Source organism: Lipotes vexillifer, unplaced genomic scaffold, assembly GCF_000442215.2.
Source record: "Lipotes vexillifer unplaced genomic scaffold, Lipotes_vexillifer_v1.1 scaffold919, whole genome shotgun sequence".
Lineage (NCBI taxonomy): Eukaryota > Metazoa > Chordata > Mammalia > Artiodactyla > Lipotidae > Lipotes > Lipotes vexillifer.
The window spans coordinates 716,275-738,135 of record NW_006775731.1 but is presented as its reverse complement, the minus strand read 5'-3'; the positions used below and the strand labels follow the sequence as shown (position 1 = coordinate 738,135).

The 21,861-nt window shown below is 40.8% G+C and overlaps 1 protein-coding gene across 1 annotated transcript in view; it reads right to left on the bottom strand.

The window, feature by feature from the left end:
- The window catches only part of AKAP6 (A-kinase anchoring protein 6), a 382,763-nt gene that overhangs the window by 262,634 nt on the left and 98,268 nt on the right, over positions 1-21,861 (bottom strand). The window contains exon 3 of the mRNA XM_007450167.1: positions 15,235-16,998. Within this exon, the coding sequence (XP_007450229.1) occupies positions 15,235-16,998 (1,764 nt within the window). The remainder of the gene's footprint in view (positions 1-15,234; positions 16,999-21,861) is intronic.

Here is a 21,861-nt window from a genome sequence, read left to right as displayed (position 1 = left end):
AGCACAGGTCACTGCCCCCACCCCTCTTCCGGGGAGCCTGTGCAGCCCGCCACTGCCAGGTTCCCGGGATCCAGGGACAATTTCTCAGGGAGAACACACGGCGGGCCTCAGGCTGGGGCAACGTCACGCCGACTTCTGCCGCCGCAGGACCGCTCCGCACTCCGTGCCCCTCCCTGCCCCCGGCCTGAGAGCGCCAGAGCCCCCGAGTCAGCGGCTCCTTTAACGCCGTCCTGTCTGAGCAAAAAGCAGACGCCCTCCAGCGACCTACACGCAGAGGCAGGGCCAAGTCGAAAGCTGAGCCCCTGTGAGCTGTGAGAACAAAGAAGAAAAAGGGAAATCTCTCCCAGCAGCCTCAGAAACAGCGGATTAAAGCTACACAATCAATTTGATGTACCCTGCCTCTGTGGAATACATGAATAGACAGCGAATCATCCCAAATTGAGGAGGCGGACTTCTAGAGCAAGATCTATGATTTTTTCCCCTTTTCCTCTTTTTGTGAATGTGTATGTGTATGCTTCTGTGTGAGATCTTGTCTGTATAGGTTTGCTTCCACCATTTGTCCCAGCGTTCTATCCGACCATTTTTTTTTTTAATTTTTTTCTTAATAATTAATTTTAATTTAAAGAACTCTGTTATACTTTACCTTCTTTCTATCTTTCCTTCCTTCCTTCCCTTTTTGAGACAACGAATCGTCCCAAATTGAGGAGGTGGACTTGGAGAGCAAGTTTTATGATTTTTTCCACTTTACCTCTTTTTGTGAGGGTATATGTGTATGCTTCTATGTAAGATTTTGTCTCTATAACTTTGCTTCCACCATTTGTCCTAAGGTTCTATCCTTCCCTTTTTTTTTTCCTCTAAATAATTATTTTTTTAATTCAATAACTTTATTATACTTTATTTTATTTTACTGTATCTTCTTTCTTTCTGTATTTTTTCCTTCCTTCCCTCATTCCTTCCTTCCTTCCCTCCTCCCTCCCTCCCTCCTTTCTTTCCTTCTTGCCTTCTTCCTTTCTTTTCTTCTTTCTTTCTTTCTTCCTTCCCTCCTTCCTTCCTTCCCTCCTCTCTTTCTTTCTTTCTTTCTTTCTTTCCTATTTCCTCCTACTTATACTAATTCTCTCTACTTTCTCTCCCTTTTATTCTGAGCCGAGTGGATGAAAGGCTCTTGCTGCTCCAGCCAGGAGTCAGGACTCTGCCTCTGAGGTGGGAGAGCCAACTTCAGAACACTCGTCAAGAAGAGACCTCCCAGCCCCACATAATATCAAACGGCGAAAATCTCCCAGAGATCTCCATCTCAACACCAGCACCCAGCTTCGCTCAACGACCAGCAAGCTACAGTGCTGGACAACCTATGCCAACCATATAGCAAAACAGGAACACAACCCCACCCACTAGCAGAGAGGCTGCCTAAAATCATAATAAGTCCACAGACACCCCAAAACACACCACCAGACGTGGACCTGCCCACTAGAGAGACAAGATCTAGCCTCATACACCACAACACAGCCACTAGTCCCCTCCACCAGGAAGCCTACACAACGCACTGAACCAACCTTAGCCACTGGAGACAGACATCAAAAACAACGGGAGCTACGAACTTGCAGCCTGCAAAAAGGTGAACCCAATCACAGTAAGATAAGCAAAATGAGAAGACAGAAAAACACACAGCAGATGAAGGAGCAGGATAAAAACCCACCAGACCTAACAAATGAAGAGGAAATAGGCAGTCTACCTGAAAAAGAGTTCAGAATAATGATAGTAAAGATGATCCAAAATCTTGGAAATAGAATGGACAAAATGCAAGAAGCAGTTAACAAGGACCTAGAAGAAATAAAGATGAAACAGACAATGATGAACAACACAATAAATGAAATGAAAAATACTCTAGATGGGATCAATAGCAGAATAAATGAGGCAGAAGAACGGATAAGTGACCTGGAAGATAAAATAGTGGAAATAACTACTGCAGAGCAGAATAAAGAAAAAAGAATGAAAAGAACTGAGGACAGTCTCAGAGACCTCTGGGACAACATTAAACGCACCAACATTCGAATTATAGGGGTTCCAGAAGAAGAAGAGAAAAAGAAAGGGACTGAGAAAATATTTGAAGAGATTATAGTTGAAAACTTCCCTAATATGGGAAAGGAAATCGTTAATCAAGTCCAGGAAGCACAGAGAGTCCCATACAGGATAAATTCAAGGAGAAATACGCCAAGACACATATTAATCAAACTGTCAAAAACTAAATACAAAGAAAGCATATTAAAAGCAGCAAGGGAAAAACAACAAATAACACACAAGGGAATCCCCATAAGGTTAACAGCTGATCTCTCAGCAGAAACTCTACAAGCCAGAAGGGAGTGGCAGGACATACTGAAAGTGATGAAGGAGAAAAACCTGCAACCAAGATTACTCTACCCAGCAAGGATCTCATTCAGATTTGATGGAGAAATTAAAACCTTTACAGACAAGCAAAAGCTGAGAGAGTTCAGCACCACCAAACCAGCTTTACAACAAATGCTAAAGGAACTTCTCTAGACAAAAACACAAGAGAAGGAAAAGTCCTATAATAACGAACCCAAAACAATTTAGAAAATGGGAATAGGAACATACATATCGATAATTACCTTAAATGTAAATGGACTAAATGCTCCCACCAAAAGACACAGATTGGCTGAATGGATACAAAAACAAGACCCATATATATGCTGTCTACAAGAGACCCACTTCAGACCTAGAGACACATACAGACTGAAAGTAAGGGGATGGAAAAAGATATTCCATGCAAATGGAAACCAAAAGAAAGCTGGAGTAGCAATTCTCATATCAGACAAAATAGACTTTAAAATAAGGACTATCAGAAGAGACAAAGAAGGACACTACATAATGATTAAGGGATCGATCCAAGAAGAAGATATAACAATTGTAAATATTTATGCACCCAACATAGGAGCACCTCAATACATAAGGCAAAAACTAGCAGCCATAAAAGGGGAAATCGACAGTAACACATTCATAGTAGGGGACTTCAACACCCCACTTTCACCAATGGACAGATCATCCAAAATGAAAATAAATAAGGAAACACAAGCTTTAAATGATACATTAAACAGGATGGACTTAATTGATATTTATAGGACACTCCATCCAAAAACAACAGAATACACATTTTTCTCAAGTGCTCATGGAACATTCTCCAGGATAGATCATATCTTGGGTCACAAATCAAGCCTTGGTAAATTTAAGAAAATTGAAATTATATCAAGTATCTTTTCCGACCACAACGCCATGAGATTAGATATCAATTATAGGAAAAGAGCAGTAAAAAATACAAACACATGGAGGCTAAACAATACACTACTTAGTAACGAAGTGATCACTGAAGAAATCAAAGAGGAAATTAAAAAATACCTAGAAACAAATGACAATGGAGATACAACGACCCAAAACCTATGGGATGCAGCAAAAGCAGTTCTAAGAGGGAAGTTTATAGCAATACAAGCCCACCTTAAGAAGCAGGAAACATCTCGAATAAACAACCTAACCTTGCACCTCAAGCAATTAGAGAAAGAAGAACAAAAAAACCCCAGAGTTAGCAGAAGGAAAGAAATCATAAAAATCAGATCAGAAATAAATGAAAAAGAAATGAAGGAAACAATAGCAAAGATCAATAAAACTAAAAGCTGGTTCTTTGAGAAGATTAACAAAATTGATAAACCATTAGCCAGACTCATCAAGAAAATAAGGGAGAAGACTCAAATCAATAGAATCAGAAATGAAAAAGGAGAAGTAACAACTGACACTGCAGAAATACAAAAAATCATGAGGGATTACTACAAGCAACTCTATGCCAATAAAATGGACAATCTGGAAGAAATGGACAAATTCTTAGAAATGCACAAACTGCCAAGACTGAATCAGGAAGAAATAGAAAATATGAACAGACCAATCACAAACACTGAAATTGAAACTGTGATTAAAAATCTTCCAACAAACAAAAGCCCAGGACCAGATGGCTTCACAGGCGAATTCTATCAAACATTTAGAGAAGAGCTAACACCTATTCTTCTCAAACTCTTCCAAAATATAGCAGAGGGAGGAACACTCCCAAACTCATTCTACGAGGCCACCATCACCTTGATACCAAAACCAGACAAGGATGTCACAAAGAAAGAAAACTACAGGCCAATATCACTGATGAACATAGATGCAAAAATCCTCAACAAAATACTAGCAAACAGAATCCAACAGCACATTAAAAGGATCATACACCATGATCAAGTGGGGTTTATTCCAGGAATGCAAGGATTCTTCAATATACGCAAATCTATCAATGTGATTAACCATATTAACAAATTGAAGGAGAAAAACCATATGATCATCTCAATAGATGCAGAGAAAGCTTTTGACAAAATTCAACACCCATTTATGATAAAAACCCTGCAGAAAGTAGGTGTAGAGGGAACTTTCCTCAATATAATAAAGGCCGTATATGACAAGCCCACAGCCAACATCATCCTCAATGGCGAAAAACTGAAAGCATTTCCACTAAGGTCAGGAACAAGACAAGGTTGCCCACTCTCACCACTCTTATTCAACATAGTTTTGGAAGTTTTAGCCACAGCAATCAGAGAAGAAAAGGAAATAAAAGGAATCCAAATCGGAAAAGAAGAAGTAAAGCTGTCACTGTTTGCAGATGACATGATACTATACATAGAGAATCCTAAAGATGCTACCAGAAAACTACTAGAGCTAATCAATGAATTTGGTAAAGTAGCAGGATACAAAATTAATGCACAGAAATCTCTGGCATTCCTATATACTAATGATGAAAAATCTGAAAGTGAAATCAAGAAAACACTCCCATTTACCATTGCAACAAAAAGAATAAAATATCTAGGAATAAACCTACCTAAGGAGACAAAAGACCTGTATGCAGAAAATTATAAGACACTGATGAAAGAAATTAAAGATGATACAAACAGATGGAGAGATATACCATGTTCTTGGATTGGAAGAATCAACATTGTGAAAATGACTCTACTTCCCAAAGCAATCTATAGATTCAATGCAATCCCTATCAAACTACCACTGGCATTTTTCACAGAACTAGAACAAAAAATTTCACAATTTGTATGGAAACACAAAAGACCCCGAATAGCCAAAGCAATCTTGAGAACAAAAAATGGAGCTGGAGGAATCAGGCTGCCTGACTTCAGACTATACTACAAAGCTACAGTAATCAAGACAGTATGGTACTGGCACAAAAACAGAAAGATAGATCAATGGAATAGGATAGAAAGCCCAGAGATAAACCCATGCACATATGGTCACCTTATCTTTGATAAAGGTGGCAGGAATATACAGTGGAGAAAGGACAGCCTCTTCAATAAGTGGTGCTGGGAAAATTGGATAGGTACATGTAAAAGTATGAGATTAGATCACTCCCTAACACCATACACAAAAATAAGCTCAAAATGGATTAAAGACCTAAATGTAAGGCCAGAAACTATCAAACTCTTAGAGGAAAACATAGGCAGAACACTCTATGACATAAATCACAGCAAGATCCTTCTTGACCCATCTCCTAGAGTAATGGAGATAAAAACAAAAATAAACAAATGGGACCTAATGAAACTTCAAAGCTTTTGCACAGCAAAGGAAACCATAAACAAGACCAAAAGACAGCCCTCAGAATGGGAGAAAATATTTGCAAATGAATCAACTGACAAAGGATTAATCTCTAAAATTTACAGGCAGCTCATGCAGCTCAATAACAAAAAAATAAACAACCCAATCCAAAAATGGGCAGAAGACCTAAATAGACATTTCTCCAAAGAAGATATACAGACTGCCAACAAACACATGAAAGAATGCTCAACATCATTAATCATTAGAGAAATGCAAATCAAAACTACAATGAGATATCATCTCACACCAGTCAGAATGGCCATCATCAAAAAATCTAGAAACAATAAATGCTGGAGAGGGTGTGGAGAAAAGGGAACACTCTTGCACTGCTGGTGGGAATGTGAATTGGTTCAGCCACTATGGAGAACAGTATGGAGGTTCCTTAAAAAACTACAAATAGAACTACCATATGACCCAGCAATCCCACTACTAGGTATATACCCTGAGGAAACCAGAATTCAGAAAGAGTCATGTACCAAAATGTTCATTGCAGCTCTATTTACAATAGCCCGGAGATGGAAACAACCTAAGTGCCCGCCGTCGGATGAATGGATAAAGAAGATGTGGCACATATATACAATGGAATATTACTCAGCCATAAAAAGAAACGAAATTGAGCTATTTGTAATGAGGTGGATAGATCTAGAGTCTGTCATACGGAGTGAAGTAAGTCAGAAAGAGAAGGACAAATACCGTATGCTAACACATATATATGGAATTTAAGAAAAAAAAATGTTATGAAGAACCTAGGGGTAAAACAGGAATAAAGACAGAGACCTACTGGAGAACAGACTTGAGGATATGGGGAGGGGGAAGGGTGAGGTGTGTTAGGGCGAGAGAGAGACATGGACATATATATACTAACAAACGTAAGGTAGATAGCCAGTGGGAAGCAGCCGCATGGCACAGGGAAACCGGCTCGGTTCTTTGTGGCTGTCTGGAGGGGTGGGATAGGGAGGGTGGGAGGGAGGGAGACAAAGAGGGAAGAGATATGGGAACATATATATATGTATAACTGACTCACTCTGTTATAAAGCAGAAACTAACACACCATTGTAAAGCAATTATACCCCAATAAAGATGTTAAAAAAAAAAAAAAAAAAAAAAGAACCACTTTGCTAGAGCTGTATCCAGCACCCCATGGCCAGATTAACCTTAAACTACCAGCCATCTGAGCCAAAAATTTTAAGTAATGTCTCCTCTTCAGAAAGACTGCAAATTAGTGACTTGAAGGCTAAACCTATCCTATGGATGTGTTTTGTTTGGCCCGTTTTTAAATTGTTCAGACCAAAAATTAACAAACTGGGTGATGTCACATAAAACCCAGATTTGCTACTTCTTTCTAAAAACTGCAAGATCTTGCCACACAGAGCCCACACTCCCGTGCAACAATCACTTGGAACTGAGCAGTTGGCTGCCCTCTAGACATGGCACTTACCCTCCGTTACTCAGTCTCTTTCACTCCCCACTTCCACCCGGCTGTATGGCTCATTTATATTATCTGTCTGCCCCTCTTAGAGTCATTTTAGTTTGTAACTCCTGGTCTCAAGGAAAAAGTTCAATCTGAATGATACATTCACTCACTCACTTATTCATTTATTCATGCATTCATTAGACAGGTATTTATTTTGTGTCTGTGCTATGTCAACACTTGGAATTCAAAGTTCATATTTTGGTCCTTTCTTTCTAACTTTATATTCCCTTTCCCTTCAACTAACTCTATTCTAACCAGCAACTGGCTTAAGAGAACATCTCCCTCCTAAAGTTCATAGCCTAGAGGCTAATTTCCCAAACTCCTCTGCAGTTAGGTGATGCCATATGACAAAGTCTGGACCAATGGGACGTGAACAGAAGAAATGTGTACAACTTCCAAGTCCTGTCTGTGAGAAGAAAGCTGGGCGCTCTCCACGTTCCCCTTCTGGTGAGATGGAACACAGATACAGCATTGGTGCACCATAGTACAAGAGCAACAGGGAGAAAGCACCTGAATCCCTAGATGGCCTCTATCTTCCCTGGATTGTCTGCCTACCTCTTGTTATGTATCTGGGGATCTCTTTGTTTATAGCAGTTTAGCCTACACTCTTTACTATTTCCCAAATATACCTTAAATATTCTTGCCCTCAACCTTAGCTTATACCAAAGCTTCTGTCACTAACATTCTGCCTTCTCATCTCTCCTAAATTATACTCATTATTCAAGGCCCAGCTCAAGTAGTCCACCTTCTGTGATGCTTGGTCTAGGTACACTTGTTATCTTCCTTCCTCTGCTCCCCCATTGTGTAACTTTCCACTTGAGACTTATCAAATATTATCTTATTTAATAAACAGAGCCTAGAATTATGTTGTCCTATCTCTTTCAAACTCTAAGTCCAGAATTTAAAACAAAATTTTAGATTGTGCATAGCACAAAGAAGAATATTCAGAGTTCCTACAGCATTCTGCTACTAACACCGCTTGTTGAATAGTAATCTGTACTATCAATTCATGTTCAATTTGTGATCTTTTAGGACTCCTGAATCTTCCAATTTTAATTACAAAGCTGAGCCTTCCCAACTCTTTAAAAATGTGGCTTCTTCCTTGATATTTAAACTGAATTGTTTATTCTTGCATCTAAACAGTTCCTCAACCCTCTGGATACATATTTCTAAGACTAAGAAATGCACTGAGAAGATCAAGGGTTCAAGCTCGAATGGTGATGAAGAGCCAACTCACAGCCTCCTCTCATATTTGGAATCTGAGAATCTCTAGGACAACATCAGAGGAAGAAAGTAGAAGATACTCTTGGGGAAGGAAATTAAAAGGGAAAATAGGTGCCAGCGAGTGAAAACTATACATTCCAGAAGAATAGTAAAGAAAAAGAATAGGAGAGAAGATATAAGGAAGAGAGAGAATTCAGATATAGGAGGAAGACTAGCAACTGTGAGGGAAAAGGCTAGCATAAGGGAAAGGCACATACGAAACGAAATGCCAGTGAGGAACAGTGGAATCCAATAACCTTAAAATGCTTCCTATCTGATAGGATGCTCCTAAGAGATCACTATAAACACCAAAGTGCAGACAACCACTCCACCAACTCTAGGAAAACTGCTATGTGGTTGGTATAAAAGAAACATCAAAGGCAGGTGAGAATTAAATTTACAGCAGACCTTGATTATAAGTTACTCTGGGGACAAATAAAGAAAAATACAGCTGTGTTTCAAATCAAGTAAAGAATGGCAGACAGGACTTTTTAAAAAGAGTGACTCCCAAGTGTTTTTCTAAAAACGAATCTTGTCTCTTGAAGTTGTGTCCTACCACGCAAAAAAGCTAGGGGTGAGATCCTTAAAGCACGAGAGGTAATCACACTGAGATAAAATACAAAATAACTCAAAGACTTAAACCTAAGACTTAAACTGTAAAACTCCTAAAAGAAAACAAAATAAAAGCCTCATGACATGGGTCTTGGCAATGATTTCTTGGATATGACACCAAAAGCACAGCCAACAAAAGCAAAAATAGACAAATGGGGCCACATCATCCTTTAAAAATTTTGTGCATCAAAGGGCCCAATCAACAGAGTGAAAAGGAATGGGAGAAAATGTTTGCAAATCAAATATATAATAAAAGGTTAAGATCCAGAATATAAAGAACTCCTACAACTCAACAACAAAAAAATCAAATAACCCAATTTAAAAAGTGGACAACATACTTGAATACATTCTTCCAAAGAGGATATACAAATGGCCAACAAGCATATGTAAAGATGTTCAACATCACTAATCATCAGAGAAACGCAAATCAAAATCACAATGAGATAATTCAAAAGAGTGATGTGCCACAATGTTCACTGCCGCTCTACTGACAATAGCCAGGACATGGAAGCAACCTAAGTGTCCACTGACAGATGAATGGATAAGAAGATGTGGCACATGTATACAATGGAATATTACTCAGCCATAAGAAGAAACGAAATTGAGTTATTTGTAGTGAGGTGGATGGACCTAGGGACTGTCATACAGAGTGAAGTAAGTCAGAAAGAGAAAAACAAATACCGTATGCTAACACATATATATGGAATCTAAAAAAGGAAGTGGTTCTGAAGAACCTAGGAGCGGGACAGGAATAAAGACACAGACATAGAGAATGGACTTGAGGACACGGGGAGGGGGAAGGGTAAGCTGGGATGAAGCGAGAGAGTAACACTGACATATATACACTACCAAATGTAAAATAGCTAGTGGGAAGCAGCCTCATAGCACAGGGAGATCAGCTCGGTGCTTTGTGTCCACCTAGAGGGGTGGGGTAGGGAGGTTGGGAGGGAGACGCAAGAGGGAGGAGATATGGGGATATATGTATACGTATAGCTGATTCACTTTGTTATACAGCAGAAACTAACACACCACTGTAAAGCAATTATACTCCAATAAAGATGTTAAAAAAATCATAATGAGATATTACCTCACACCCATTAGGATGGTTACTATCTTAAAAAAAAAAACAAAAAGAACAAAACCCAGAAAATAACAATTGTTGATGAGGATATGGAGAAACTGAAACTCTTGTGCACTGTTGTTGGGATTGTAAAATGGAGCAACCATGATGGAAAATGGTATGGTGATTCCTCAAAAACTTAAAAGTACAACTACCATATGGTCCAGCAGCAATCCTATCCAATTCATGGGTATATACCCACAGAATTGAAAGCAGGGTCTTGAAGAGGTATTTGCACACCTATGTTCATAACAGCATTATTCACAATAGCCAAGAAGTGGAAGCAAGTCAAATATCCCTCCACAGATGAATGGGTAAACAAAATGTGGTATATACATACAGTGGAATTATTCACCCTTACAAAGGAAGGAAATCCTGTCATATGTTACAACATGGATGAATCTTGAGGGCATTATGCTAAGTGAAACAAACCAGTCACAAAAAGACAAATACTATATGATTCCAATTATGTGAGGCATCTAAAGTGGTCAAATTCATAGAAACAAAAAGTAGAATTGTGCCTACCAGGGGCTGCAGGAGAGGGGAAAAGGGCAGTTGTTTAATTGGTATGGAGTTTCAGATTTGCAAGATGAAAAAGTTCTGGAGATCTGTTTCACAAAAATATGAATACACTTACTACTGAACTGTACACTTAAAAATGGTTCGGAAGGCAAATTTTATGTTATGTTTTTTTACCACAACGGAAGAAGAAGGAAAAGAGAACACAGGACAACATGATATTTCTTTAATGACTGCCATCATCAGTGTGGCATCATTGATGTGTCAACATATGGTCGAAATGAGGGTGAAAGATAGGATGGATCCTATCTGGACCATTTTACCTCTTGGAAAAAGAAATGCAGAAATCAGTGCCAAGTTAATCCCAGGACCAAACCTCTTCTATATTCCCATTAACCTGGTATTACTGACCACATCCCAGCTCTACCTCTAGGCAGCAGCAAGGGTGATTGTCTCTGTGCTGCTACCACAGACTAGACTGCAATTTTACGTAGCCTAGTTACAAAGATCAAGCACTCAGACAAATATCTGCTGCACTGAATCTGAAAATAATTTATGTGCAAGGACATTCTTAGCTGGCACCAAAGAAGTTTTTTAAATTGGGTTATAGATGTCTCTGAGATAAAATGCTAACAAACAGCTGAGTCATTGAACTATAGCTGGGACACCATAATCTAGCATTTGAAGACATTTATCTCTCTGGGGAGAAAAGGAATCAGCTACGTCATGCATCCATTAACTTGGTACCAATGAGTCCAACCTAATGGAGTCATGTCTTCCAGGATGAGTTCTAAGGTCCTCATTGACCCTTTAAAACAAATGTAAAAGTTGAAGGTTATTTGTTTTTCTTTATCTCCATTTTGCAAAGAATGAAGCTAGTGTTCATCATACTAAACATCTCTTCTCCCTTCATTTACCTAATACCCGAGAATCCTGTTCCTTCCTGGTCCCCACAACTAGGCCTCTTCCTTACTCCTGCCTCGTAACTGGGCTAAAACTTGAAAGTCAGTTGTCCCCCTCTTCTCTTCTCCATCTGTCCTCAGTCTCTCAGGGGATTCTTCTATTCCCAAGACTTTATCTAGTGGGAAGAGCAAAGCAGATAGGGCTTGAAGCATGGCTCTATGACTTACTAGCTGTGCAGCTTAGGAGAGGTGATTTCATCTCTCTGAACTCCTCTCCTCCGCTCTAAAATGGGGACTCGTTCATCCTGTCATTCAGCAACCTTTATTGAGCACCTACTATGTAGCAGGCAATGTTCTAGGTACATGAGATTCTAGGTACACTAGCAAGCTACACAGATAAAAATGTCTGCCTTCACAGATCTCCCAGTCTAGCAGGGGGAGACAAAAATTAATAATAATACACATGCTCGATAAGAGAATGATATAAAATTACAGAATATGGTGAGAGCTGTAGAAAAAAAGAAAAAGATGTCAGGTCACACTTTTTAAAAGGTCGTCAGGGTAACCTTCCCTAAGAAATTATTATTTGACCAAGTCTCAGGAGGTGGAGGAATTAGAAAAAAAAAAAATGCATCTGACAGAGAATGTGCAGCCAGAGGGAGCTGACAAAGGTCTGAAAGGCAGGGGTGTACCCAGCTTGTTCCAGGAACGGCAAAGGGTCCAGTGGGAATGGAGTGAAGTGAGCATGGGGAAGAGCAGTTGGAAATGAGTCAGAGAGGAAATCAGGGGACCAGCCCATGTAGGACCTCTGAATGCCATGGGAGCTGTTGCAGAGTTTTGAGCAGAGGGGTGACATGATCTGATTTATGTTTTTGTTTTTTTTGGCTGTGTTGGGTCTTAGTTGTGGCGCACGGCCTCCAGAATGTGTGGGCTCTGTAGTTTGCGGCACGCGGGTTCTCGACTAATCGAAGCACGCGGACTCAGTAGTTGTGGTGCGCGGGCTTAACTGCCCCGCGGCATGTGGGATCTTAGTCGGCCCCCCAGCCGAACGGAGATCGAACCTGCATTCCCTGCGTTGGAAGGTGGATTCTTAACCACTGGACCACCAGGGAAATCCCTGATTTATGTTTTAAAAGGATCACTCTGGCTGCTTTGTTGGGAATAGACTGTAAGGGGAGCAGAGTGGAAGCAGGGAAACCGGTTAGGAGGCTACCTCAGTAATCCAGGCGGGAGGTGATGGTGGCTAGGGCCAGAGTGGGAGTACTGGAGAGCAAGAGAAGTGGTCAATGTAAGGTAATAAAACCTACCTTGTAGGGTTGTTTTGAGAGCACTACTTCAAATAAAGTGCCAAGTATTTGCCTGATACAAGGAAGATGTTAAATAATACCCTCTCTTATTATGTTATATTTTCCTGGTTGAATACATTTTCTGGGTCGCTATATGGAGGAGGTCAAAGCTAGAATGTGATACCCAAGGTCAACTGACATGGGGATTTGTAGTCACCCCTGCCTGAAGCATTGAAAGGAAGTTGGGCTGAGGAAGGGGCTTAATCCCCTTTTAGGTTTCACTGCATATCCAAACTCCAAGACAGTACTTCCAACGGCCTACATTTCCTCTTAAAAGTTTCATCGTATACTCAATATCAGTGCATGTATTTTTAAAAATTACCTGCCTCACCTCCACCTCAAGCGGCTACCCATCCAAATGTTTCCTTCTATTAAAACTACACCAGTCCCTAGAGACTGAAAACTTAGCTTTATCTTTGTAGAACTATGGAATAAAAGGATGCCTCCACTGGAAGTTGGTATAATAGCCATCATCTGCTTAAAACATCCTCTATTTACAAAAAAGAAACGAGGCCCAGAATGGAGCAGCATTAGCTGTGGGCCACTCCTGGCTTTACTGACTGCGCAAAGGCTGGAACCAGTTTCCTGGATCCTGTTCACTTTATCAACAGCGCCCCCCATTCGCCCATCCCCCATCACAGCAGCCCCTAACACAGGCTGCCACAGGCATCTCTGCACTGGTCACTGCCATGGCTGCCATGACTGTCTTTCCTGTTATTGCCAATTAGGCCTTCCAGAAAGGCTATTGGAGGCCATGGCACACAATGCTTTAAGTGTGCCGGCTCTGGGTTCAAATTCTGGCTCTGCACTCACTAGCTGTGAGGCCTTGAGCAAGTTTCCTAACCACAATCTGCCTTAGCATCTTCATCTGAAAAGTTCTTACCTCCCAGGACTTAAGTAGAATAAGGCATGTAAAGCCCTTAGCACAGAACCAGCACAAAATAAGAGCCCAAGGAGCATGAGTTATTGTTAGTTGTATAACTATTCTCAGTCCCTTTCAGAGAAGTTACCATGGATGCCTGGTAAACAAATCCTAATTGCCTTGGTCTGGCCATCAGGGCCTTGCAGCTACCAGGTCTATTAAATGTATGGAAACTTTTATTGCTCTCTGCTCACTGACCTTCCAGTCAAGACAGCTGTGGACCCCAATACCATGCTCATTCCCAATACCCACCTCTGCATCTTGGTTTTTACTCCTTCTACCTGAAATGCCCACTTCCTTCTCTCTAAATCCTGGCACATCCTTCAAAGCCCCGGTGAAGGTTTATTATTTCACAAGAACTTCCCAGGCAAATCCTAGCTCTACTGATATTATTTCTTCTCTACAATACTACAGTATTTACATGTAGTACATACTAGTCACTTCCTAATGGAGAGGCATGGGAGCATTAATAGTGTGGGTTCTAGAGCAGACTGCCTGGTCTCTCTCAGCCTCAGTCTCCTCTACGTAAAATGGGGTTAATATTAGGGTTGTTGTGAGGGTTGGACACATAAATACTTAGTAAACAATTCTTAATATATGTTACGATTATTATATATTGCTGTTAGCTTTACTCTCTTTGTTTTATGTACCTTCATTTTCTTCCTCCAGGTCATTCTGTCCAATATGTACTATACTTTTATCCAGTATCTTAAATCACAGCTTACATTAAGGAGCTGAATTCTGAGAATTTTGATGTCTGTTCTTAAAGATTTCATCACATAACAATTTGTTCTAAAAGTACAGATTTACCCAAAATATCAACTCCCCAATCTCAGAGCCCATAGATGGCACAGAGTATAGGTATCATGGTTATTAGCCAGATGAGGAAGACTGAAGAAAAAAATTCCCGATAAATTAGAAATATCTGGTCTTTTTCTACAAGAAGTTAATATTGGAGATGTGAGAGCTATTCTGGGGGTAGAATCAACAAATCAAAAAGGCACTGAGGGTAACTGGAACTTTCCATTCATGTATTCCTGAGGTACTGGCGTGTGCACAGCTACTGTTCTACCTTACTTTGTATTCCGTTCAAGGGGGTCCACCACTCATCGGGAGCCATGTTAGGTTAGAGCAATGTCAACAGAGAGATGTATACCAGCAGGGACACATCAAGCTAATGCACAGACAAGGGCAGTTCCTAGTGATGTCACTGTTACAACTCAGTGATCATCGTGGTTTTTTTTTTTTTTTCTTTCTTTAGGGAATCGGGTATGTTTATCAAAAATAGCAACACATTTTATCATGGGGTGGGGAAGAGTTCACCTTTTCCCAGCAATACTTCCAAAAATCAGGTAAGCAATCATTCCGATTAAGAAGACCACCCTTACCTCTATTTTTTCCCATATGGCTTCATAGTTGTCTTGGTGTTGAATATCTTGCATCAGTTTCTGAATTAAAGCAGACTTTGTAGTGGAATGGCTCTCATTTTTCTCAGAGGATGAAGCCCTCTCTGACTTCTCATCAATGTATTTTTTCATGCCAGAGAGAGGCGCGCACAACTCCTCGTCGGAAGGAAGGTCACTAAGGGGGCCAGATTCAATGCTCTCCCCGAGCGAAGAGGCTATATCACTGGATGAGCTTGGAGACACCCTGCCGAGCCTTGTATGCTTCTTCCTGACATGGTATGTTGGATAGATCTCAGAATCTGAATTCATTTCAGACAGTTCCCAGTCATCAATATTCTGAATGGTTTCTCCCCTGGGTTTCTGAGGCAGAAGCTTTGTTAGGTTTTCCAACTTCAAAGCTAATACTTCTGTCTGCTTAAGGTGAGAGGGCAGTGCTAGGTACTCATCAGAGCCATACCAGGCCTCCACAACCTGACCGTTCCTGGTGACGTGACTTGGGGACGAGGTGTAGCTTTTTTTGCTTTTGTGTTCTGAAAGAAGGGGTACCACAGACGTGACGTTGTCTGAGCCAGCAGAGGACTCACAGCTTTGACTAAAAGGTGGTGAACTGGACGTTTCTGACTGCACCGGCAATTTGGCATTCCAACTACTCTGGTTATACGGCTCAAGTGAGGATGTGGAAGCAGAATCTGTTTCTGGCCCCTCTATGGCCTTGGAAGTGCTAGAAGGAATTCCATTTGGCACTACTGAGCTCCTAGTGTTTTGGGCTTGCTTGCCTGAACTGGGGTCCCGTTTAGGTGTCTGGCATGAAGGCACCTCTTCTATGGTCTTGTGAGGCTTTTTAAGCCGACGTTCCTCCTTACGGCCGTCACTCAGCCTCCCCAGGCTGGAGATCTCCTTAGTGTGACTTGTGACTGTGTTTTCAAGGTTCCCATCCCCCACCTTGTGCAAACACTCATGTGAGTAGCTGGCAGCAGAAGGTCTGTTGGGGTGAGAAGACTGTAACACCAGGCAAAGTTTAGCTCTGTCACGAGGGTCCGCCAGGGAAGGTGCGCTCCTGCTCATCTCAGGCTTGAGATCAGCCACCTGCCTCTTGCCACCAGCGCCTTTCAGATTATTCTTAAAAGTCTCCTCTTTAAGGAAAAGCCCTCTTTTTGGCAACGTGGGCTGTGTGGGAGAGTCCTCGTTGTAATTAAAGCAATCTCTGATGGATCGCTTGGGGGTTGCATTTTCACAAGGAAGAGGCTGTCGATTCTTTGCCCCAAGTTGGGAAGAGGAATCAGATTCTTGCTTCACAGTCTCCAAAGAGGGTTGTCCAGCATTTGTCAGAGCTTCCCCTGAAGATGACGGCCCCTGCGTTAAGCCTGGCTGCTCCTCCGCTGTGGCCGCACCGTTTTCCTCACATCCACCTCTGTCATCTGCTGAAAGAGACACCTGAGACGCCTCCTCACTAACTGCTTCGCTGCAGTTGGAAGGGACCGCGTCAGGAGCCACCGTAAGTAACCCAACGCTTCGGATAAGCTCAGGGAACTCCTTTTCCATTTCGCTGTAGCTCCAAGAGTCAAAGGGTTTGGTTTTGACCTGGCTAGAGGCCATATCACCCAGGCCACTGAGCAAATCCTCACTTGGACTGTAGTCAGACAGTTCGAAAGCAGTAATGCCACAATCCAGAGACAAGTAATTCTGAGAGCATTTGATAGTTAACTGTCCTGAGTCATCCACTTCCGTTAGAGCATCAAGCCGGTCCTGAAACAGACAACGGAAATGGTTTCAGTAAAGGCAACATTATATTCAACTGCTGCTCACATGAAATCTCAGCAGAGGCCACTATAAAGGTCAAAAATGCTTCAATCTCAATTGCTTTTGGTTTGAGATATAGAAAGGCATATTCATTATCATATTGCTTTATATAGTATCCTGTTCTTAAATATTTAAGGATTTTTCTTTAATCTGGAGAACAGAGCCTTGATAGAAATGGTCAAGGCCAAGCCAAAAATAACCATTCTTACCCTAACTTTCTATTTTAAAATGGTGTACTTTTCATTTAGTAAGCATTTCTTAAGTGATGCCTTAAGTAATAACATTTCTGAAAACAAAATAATATGAGAGTGAAATCTCCATGGATGTCTCTTTTGCTTATCACTCCATCACCTACCACAGTGGCAAGCTCAAAGCAGATGCTCAGTAAATATTTTAAAGTAGAATAATTAATTATAGTAAGTCTGTTGTGTTAAATATATATTTACAAATCACAAGAAGATGAACTACTGAGTTCGCATACATAACAAAAATAGTTCGAGGACAACTTCTGTTTGTCCCCACCTTTTAAAGGTAAACACATGAAATCCTAGAGAAAATTAATGAGTCAAAAGTGTATCATCTTAGCCCCATCCCCGCCCTCTGTATGCACTCTCCCCTACCCTCCACCCCCACCCCCATTTCCATTTGTGTGTGCTAGATACCAAGTGCTCACCTTCCTTCAAGGTAAGCTGATTTGAAATACCCCTATGCTAAAAAACAGTATTATAAGTAAGTGTTTTTAATTTTTTAATCTTTAGTTGTATAATTCAAGTCCTTTTCTCATTACTAATGCAGTTGCTGATATCACACAACAAATGGGGAGACTTTTACTTGATGATTTGTTCGGGGAAGAAGGGACCCTGGAATCCTACATGCCTACCAGGCTGAAGGATAGCTGGTCTAATCTAGCCCCTCAGGAGATGAAGGAAGAAAACTGAAAAGTAAAGGGTGTCTATATCCCCAGATCTCTGCTCTCCTGGAGGAGGAATGGGGTGAACAGGACCCTGTATCATTTCAACCAGGTTATCCCAAGATCTGGCCTTTCCAGGACCTTACATCAAGTTTTGGGGGTCATTAGTTTGTTTTGCTTTGTTCTCTCCCTTCAGACCTTTACCTTTGCCTTTACCTCCTACTCCCTTCACTCTTTTTTTTTTTTTTTTTGCGGTATGCAGGCCTCTCACTGTTGTGGCCTCTCCCGTTGCGGAGCACAGGCTCCAGACGTACAGGCTCAGCGGCCATGGCTCATGGGCCCAGCCGCTCTGCGGCATGTGGGATCTTCCCGGACCGGGGCACAAACCCGTGTCCCCTGCATCAGCAGGCAGACTCTCAACCACTGTGCCACCAGGGAAGCCCACTCCCTTCACTCTTATTCCACAACATCCAGATAAATAATAATGATGAAAAACCTTCTTTTACCTTTCTAGGCCTCGATGTCCTCATCTTATAAATGGGTGTGGTTGATTTCCACTACTACTTTTTCATTTAATCCTCAAAACAATTTTCTTCTGGGGTCTGTACGATTGTCCCTGTTTTACGTAAGTAGAGCCTGAGCCAAAAGAAGGTGCATAACTAGCACACAGCCTCGGGACTAAGGCTGAGCTCTAAGCCTTAAACAAAGGCTGTCTGACCCATAATTTGACCCCTGTGCCATAATTTTCTCTGATTCACTGGATGTTATTTTAAATGGACATACCCCCTCCTCCAGTTTGTCCTGCACATTGCCACCAGAGTAACCTTTACAAATTTCAAGTCTTGATGCTATTACTTCTCTGCTTAAAATCCTTTATTAACTTCCTGCTGCTAGGTTAAAACCCAAACCCTTTAAGAAAAGACATGAAGAGGCCTCTCTCAAGCCACTCTCCCCTCCCTGGCTGCACCCGGCTATGGTATCATCCTTCCAGTTTCTGAATGTGTTCCTCCTGCCCCAGAGCCTTTGCACATGCTATTTCCTCTACCAAGAAAGCTTCCCACCTGTAAAACTCTTAACTAGTTAATTTTAACTCACCCCTCAGACCTCAGGTCAAGCTTCACTTCTGCAAGATTCTAAACACCCACCTAAGTCAGAATCTTTTCTTATAAGCGCTCATAAAACTATGTTGTTTTTCCTTTAAATATTTATCTCAAGCTTTAAATACATATTATTGTGATTATTTGATTAATCTGTTTATCCCACTAGTTTGTAAGCACCACAAGAGTATAAATCACATAGAAAATGGCTGACTTTCCAGGATACCTGCAACACTTAGCATAGTGAGCTACACAGAATTCAAAGATACATCTGTTGAATGAATGAATGAAGACATTTTGGAATGTATCTCTATGCCTTCACGAAGTTTATTCCTCTGATTATGTAGTTTTCATTGATTCCAGTAATTAAAAGCCCAAACCTCAGAGTTAAATTCTAGCTCAAGCACTAATTATTCATGTGATCAGGAACCAGTAGCTTGATATCACTAAGCCTCATTTCCCTCATCTTTAAAAATGAAACAATAAGCCATGCCATAGGGCTGTTGTGAGGCTTAAAGAAGACAGAATATGTAAGACACAAGTCTGGCACATGGAAAGGTACTCAATGAATGCTTACTCTTATTACTTATTATATATTTTTTTACTAATCAAATATATCAAGGGGGGAATTTTCATCAAAATGAGAGGTGTCCCTATGCTAAATTATACTGCACAAAGTCAGAAACCAATATTAACTGCCAATGTCAACAAAAATGGTCTAACTGGAATTGTTTGGCTTTTATGCTTTATATCTGGAACAGGATCTTTAAAGAAAAAAGTCAGAAGCCCAAAACACCAAGGAATGAGCCAGTCAAACAAAAGTCACAGTTCATGCAATTTTCAAGAGAATAATAGAGGAAATTCTAATTTAAAAGCAGGTTGTATTTACTAAAAGTTTTTTTATTTGGTTGTTCAATGTTCAGAACTTACTCCTTTACAAAAATAGTACTATAAATAGCCATTAAGTTCCAAAGATATCCCATAAGTTAGTATTTAAGTTATTAACTAGTTGAAATTTACATTATTTTTAATCATTTTTATCACAAAGTTACAGCACTGCACCTACTTAAGTGAGGTCAAAGAGGCATTAAGGAAAAATATTCCTATGATGAATAGAAAAAAAGAGATGTGAGAGTTCAGGTAAAAATTAGACCCATGAAAATGTCAGCTACCCACTTCCGGACAGGCAAGAAATACCATAACCGTGAGAAAGTATTTAATCCCAATTTTGGTGGTCACAGAACGTTAAGACCAGGGGATACTGTCTTGTTCAAAAATAACAGGTACTCAATAAATGATGTTAGCTGAACATATGGCATGAGACATCTAGATAATAGGGTATGGCTGCCTTTTCCTAATTAAGTCTTCCCCTGAAGATCCCTTCCCTAGTCAGTCCTTCGTTTGGAAAAGAAAATACCATACTCAAAAACACTTAATGGGGCTTCCCTGGTGGCGCAGTGGTTGGGAGTCCGCCTGCCGGTGCGGGGGACGCAGGTTCGTGCCCCAGTCTGTGAGGATCCCGCATGCCGCGGAGCAGCTGAGCCCGTGAGCCATGGCCTCTGAGCCTGTGCGTCCGGAGCCTGTGCCCCGCAACGGGAGAGGCCACAACAGTGAAAGGCCCGCGTACCCGCGCCCCCCCCCCCAAAAAAAAACACTTAATGTTCCAAAGGGAGCCCTCTCCCATCCTGTTGCCAATCAGGCCAACTACTGCTGTGCATGGCTGATTGTCATTCAGGGGTAACTAGTTTTAATTCATACTGCATTTTTCAATGTGAAAAAAAAATCCCTCCCTGAAAAACAAAAAAAACAGCAACTAGCATATGCATTTCATATCCTAAAGACCAAGTGGCAAGCATCTACCCATATATTTTAACACAGTTGGCTATTATTTAAGAGCATTCCTCAAAAGTATTTTTCTTCACAGTGTAGAGGCAATTTTTAAAAAATAAAGTTCTCTGAAGTTTCTCAGAGCAGATAAATAATGAGTTTCATTTCTTAAAATATTGCTTAGTAATACTAATATTTTAGTCCCACTGCTTTCTACTGGACCACCTTCCCAGATAGTTTTCTAATGCATGTAAGTAATAAAGTCTCAGGTGGATATGGATGTGGGGGAAGAGTGCATGCTGTTTTTACTGGTCTTTTTATTTTAGAAATACCACATTTTATTTTGTAGTGCTTTTAGCTGTGTCATGGCAGCCTAGCAATGTCCAAACTCAAACAGACCCCCATTTAATATGTTATGAAGCAGTTTCTCAGATGAAGGTTATGTTTTATGGAGATGGTAACTTATTCACTTTATTGATGAGCAATTTATTCACTTTACTGCTGGCTTCAATATTGTCTCAGACATCAAGGAAACCCTTTTTCCTTCCTAATTTGAAACAAGAAATTTTGCTTTGCTCCTTACCCATAAATAAGTTAAGTTCTAATTCCAAATGCCTTCTCAGATCTTTCTTTGTTTAACCGTGAATTCTGTCACCAGCTGAACATGAGATTTGATACTTATAATTTAGAGATTTGAAGATCTCCCTACTGAAATGCCCCCAAGGTTTATATTAGTGCCCATTGCCATTTCAGAGTTGACTTCGTGCCCTGATTTAGTGACCTTACTCAGAAGAGTTGAAAACAGAATTTCACTGTTTTAATTATGGTTACGGCAAAAAATTTTGTATGCCTCTCTCTTCCCTTCCTCCCCTAATTTCACTACATGGTGTTTGTTATGCTTCAATTACTAACATATAAATTCATGGACCTCTTACAAGAAGGCGACAGCCCCCCAGAGTCCTCAGACCACAGGGT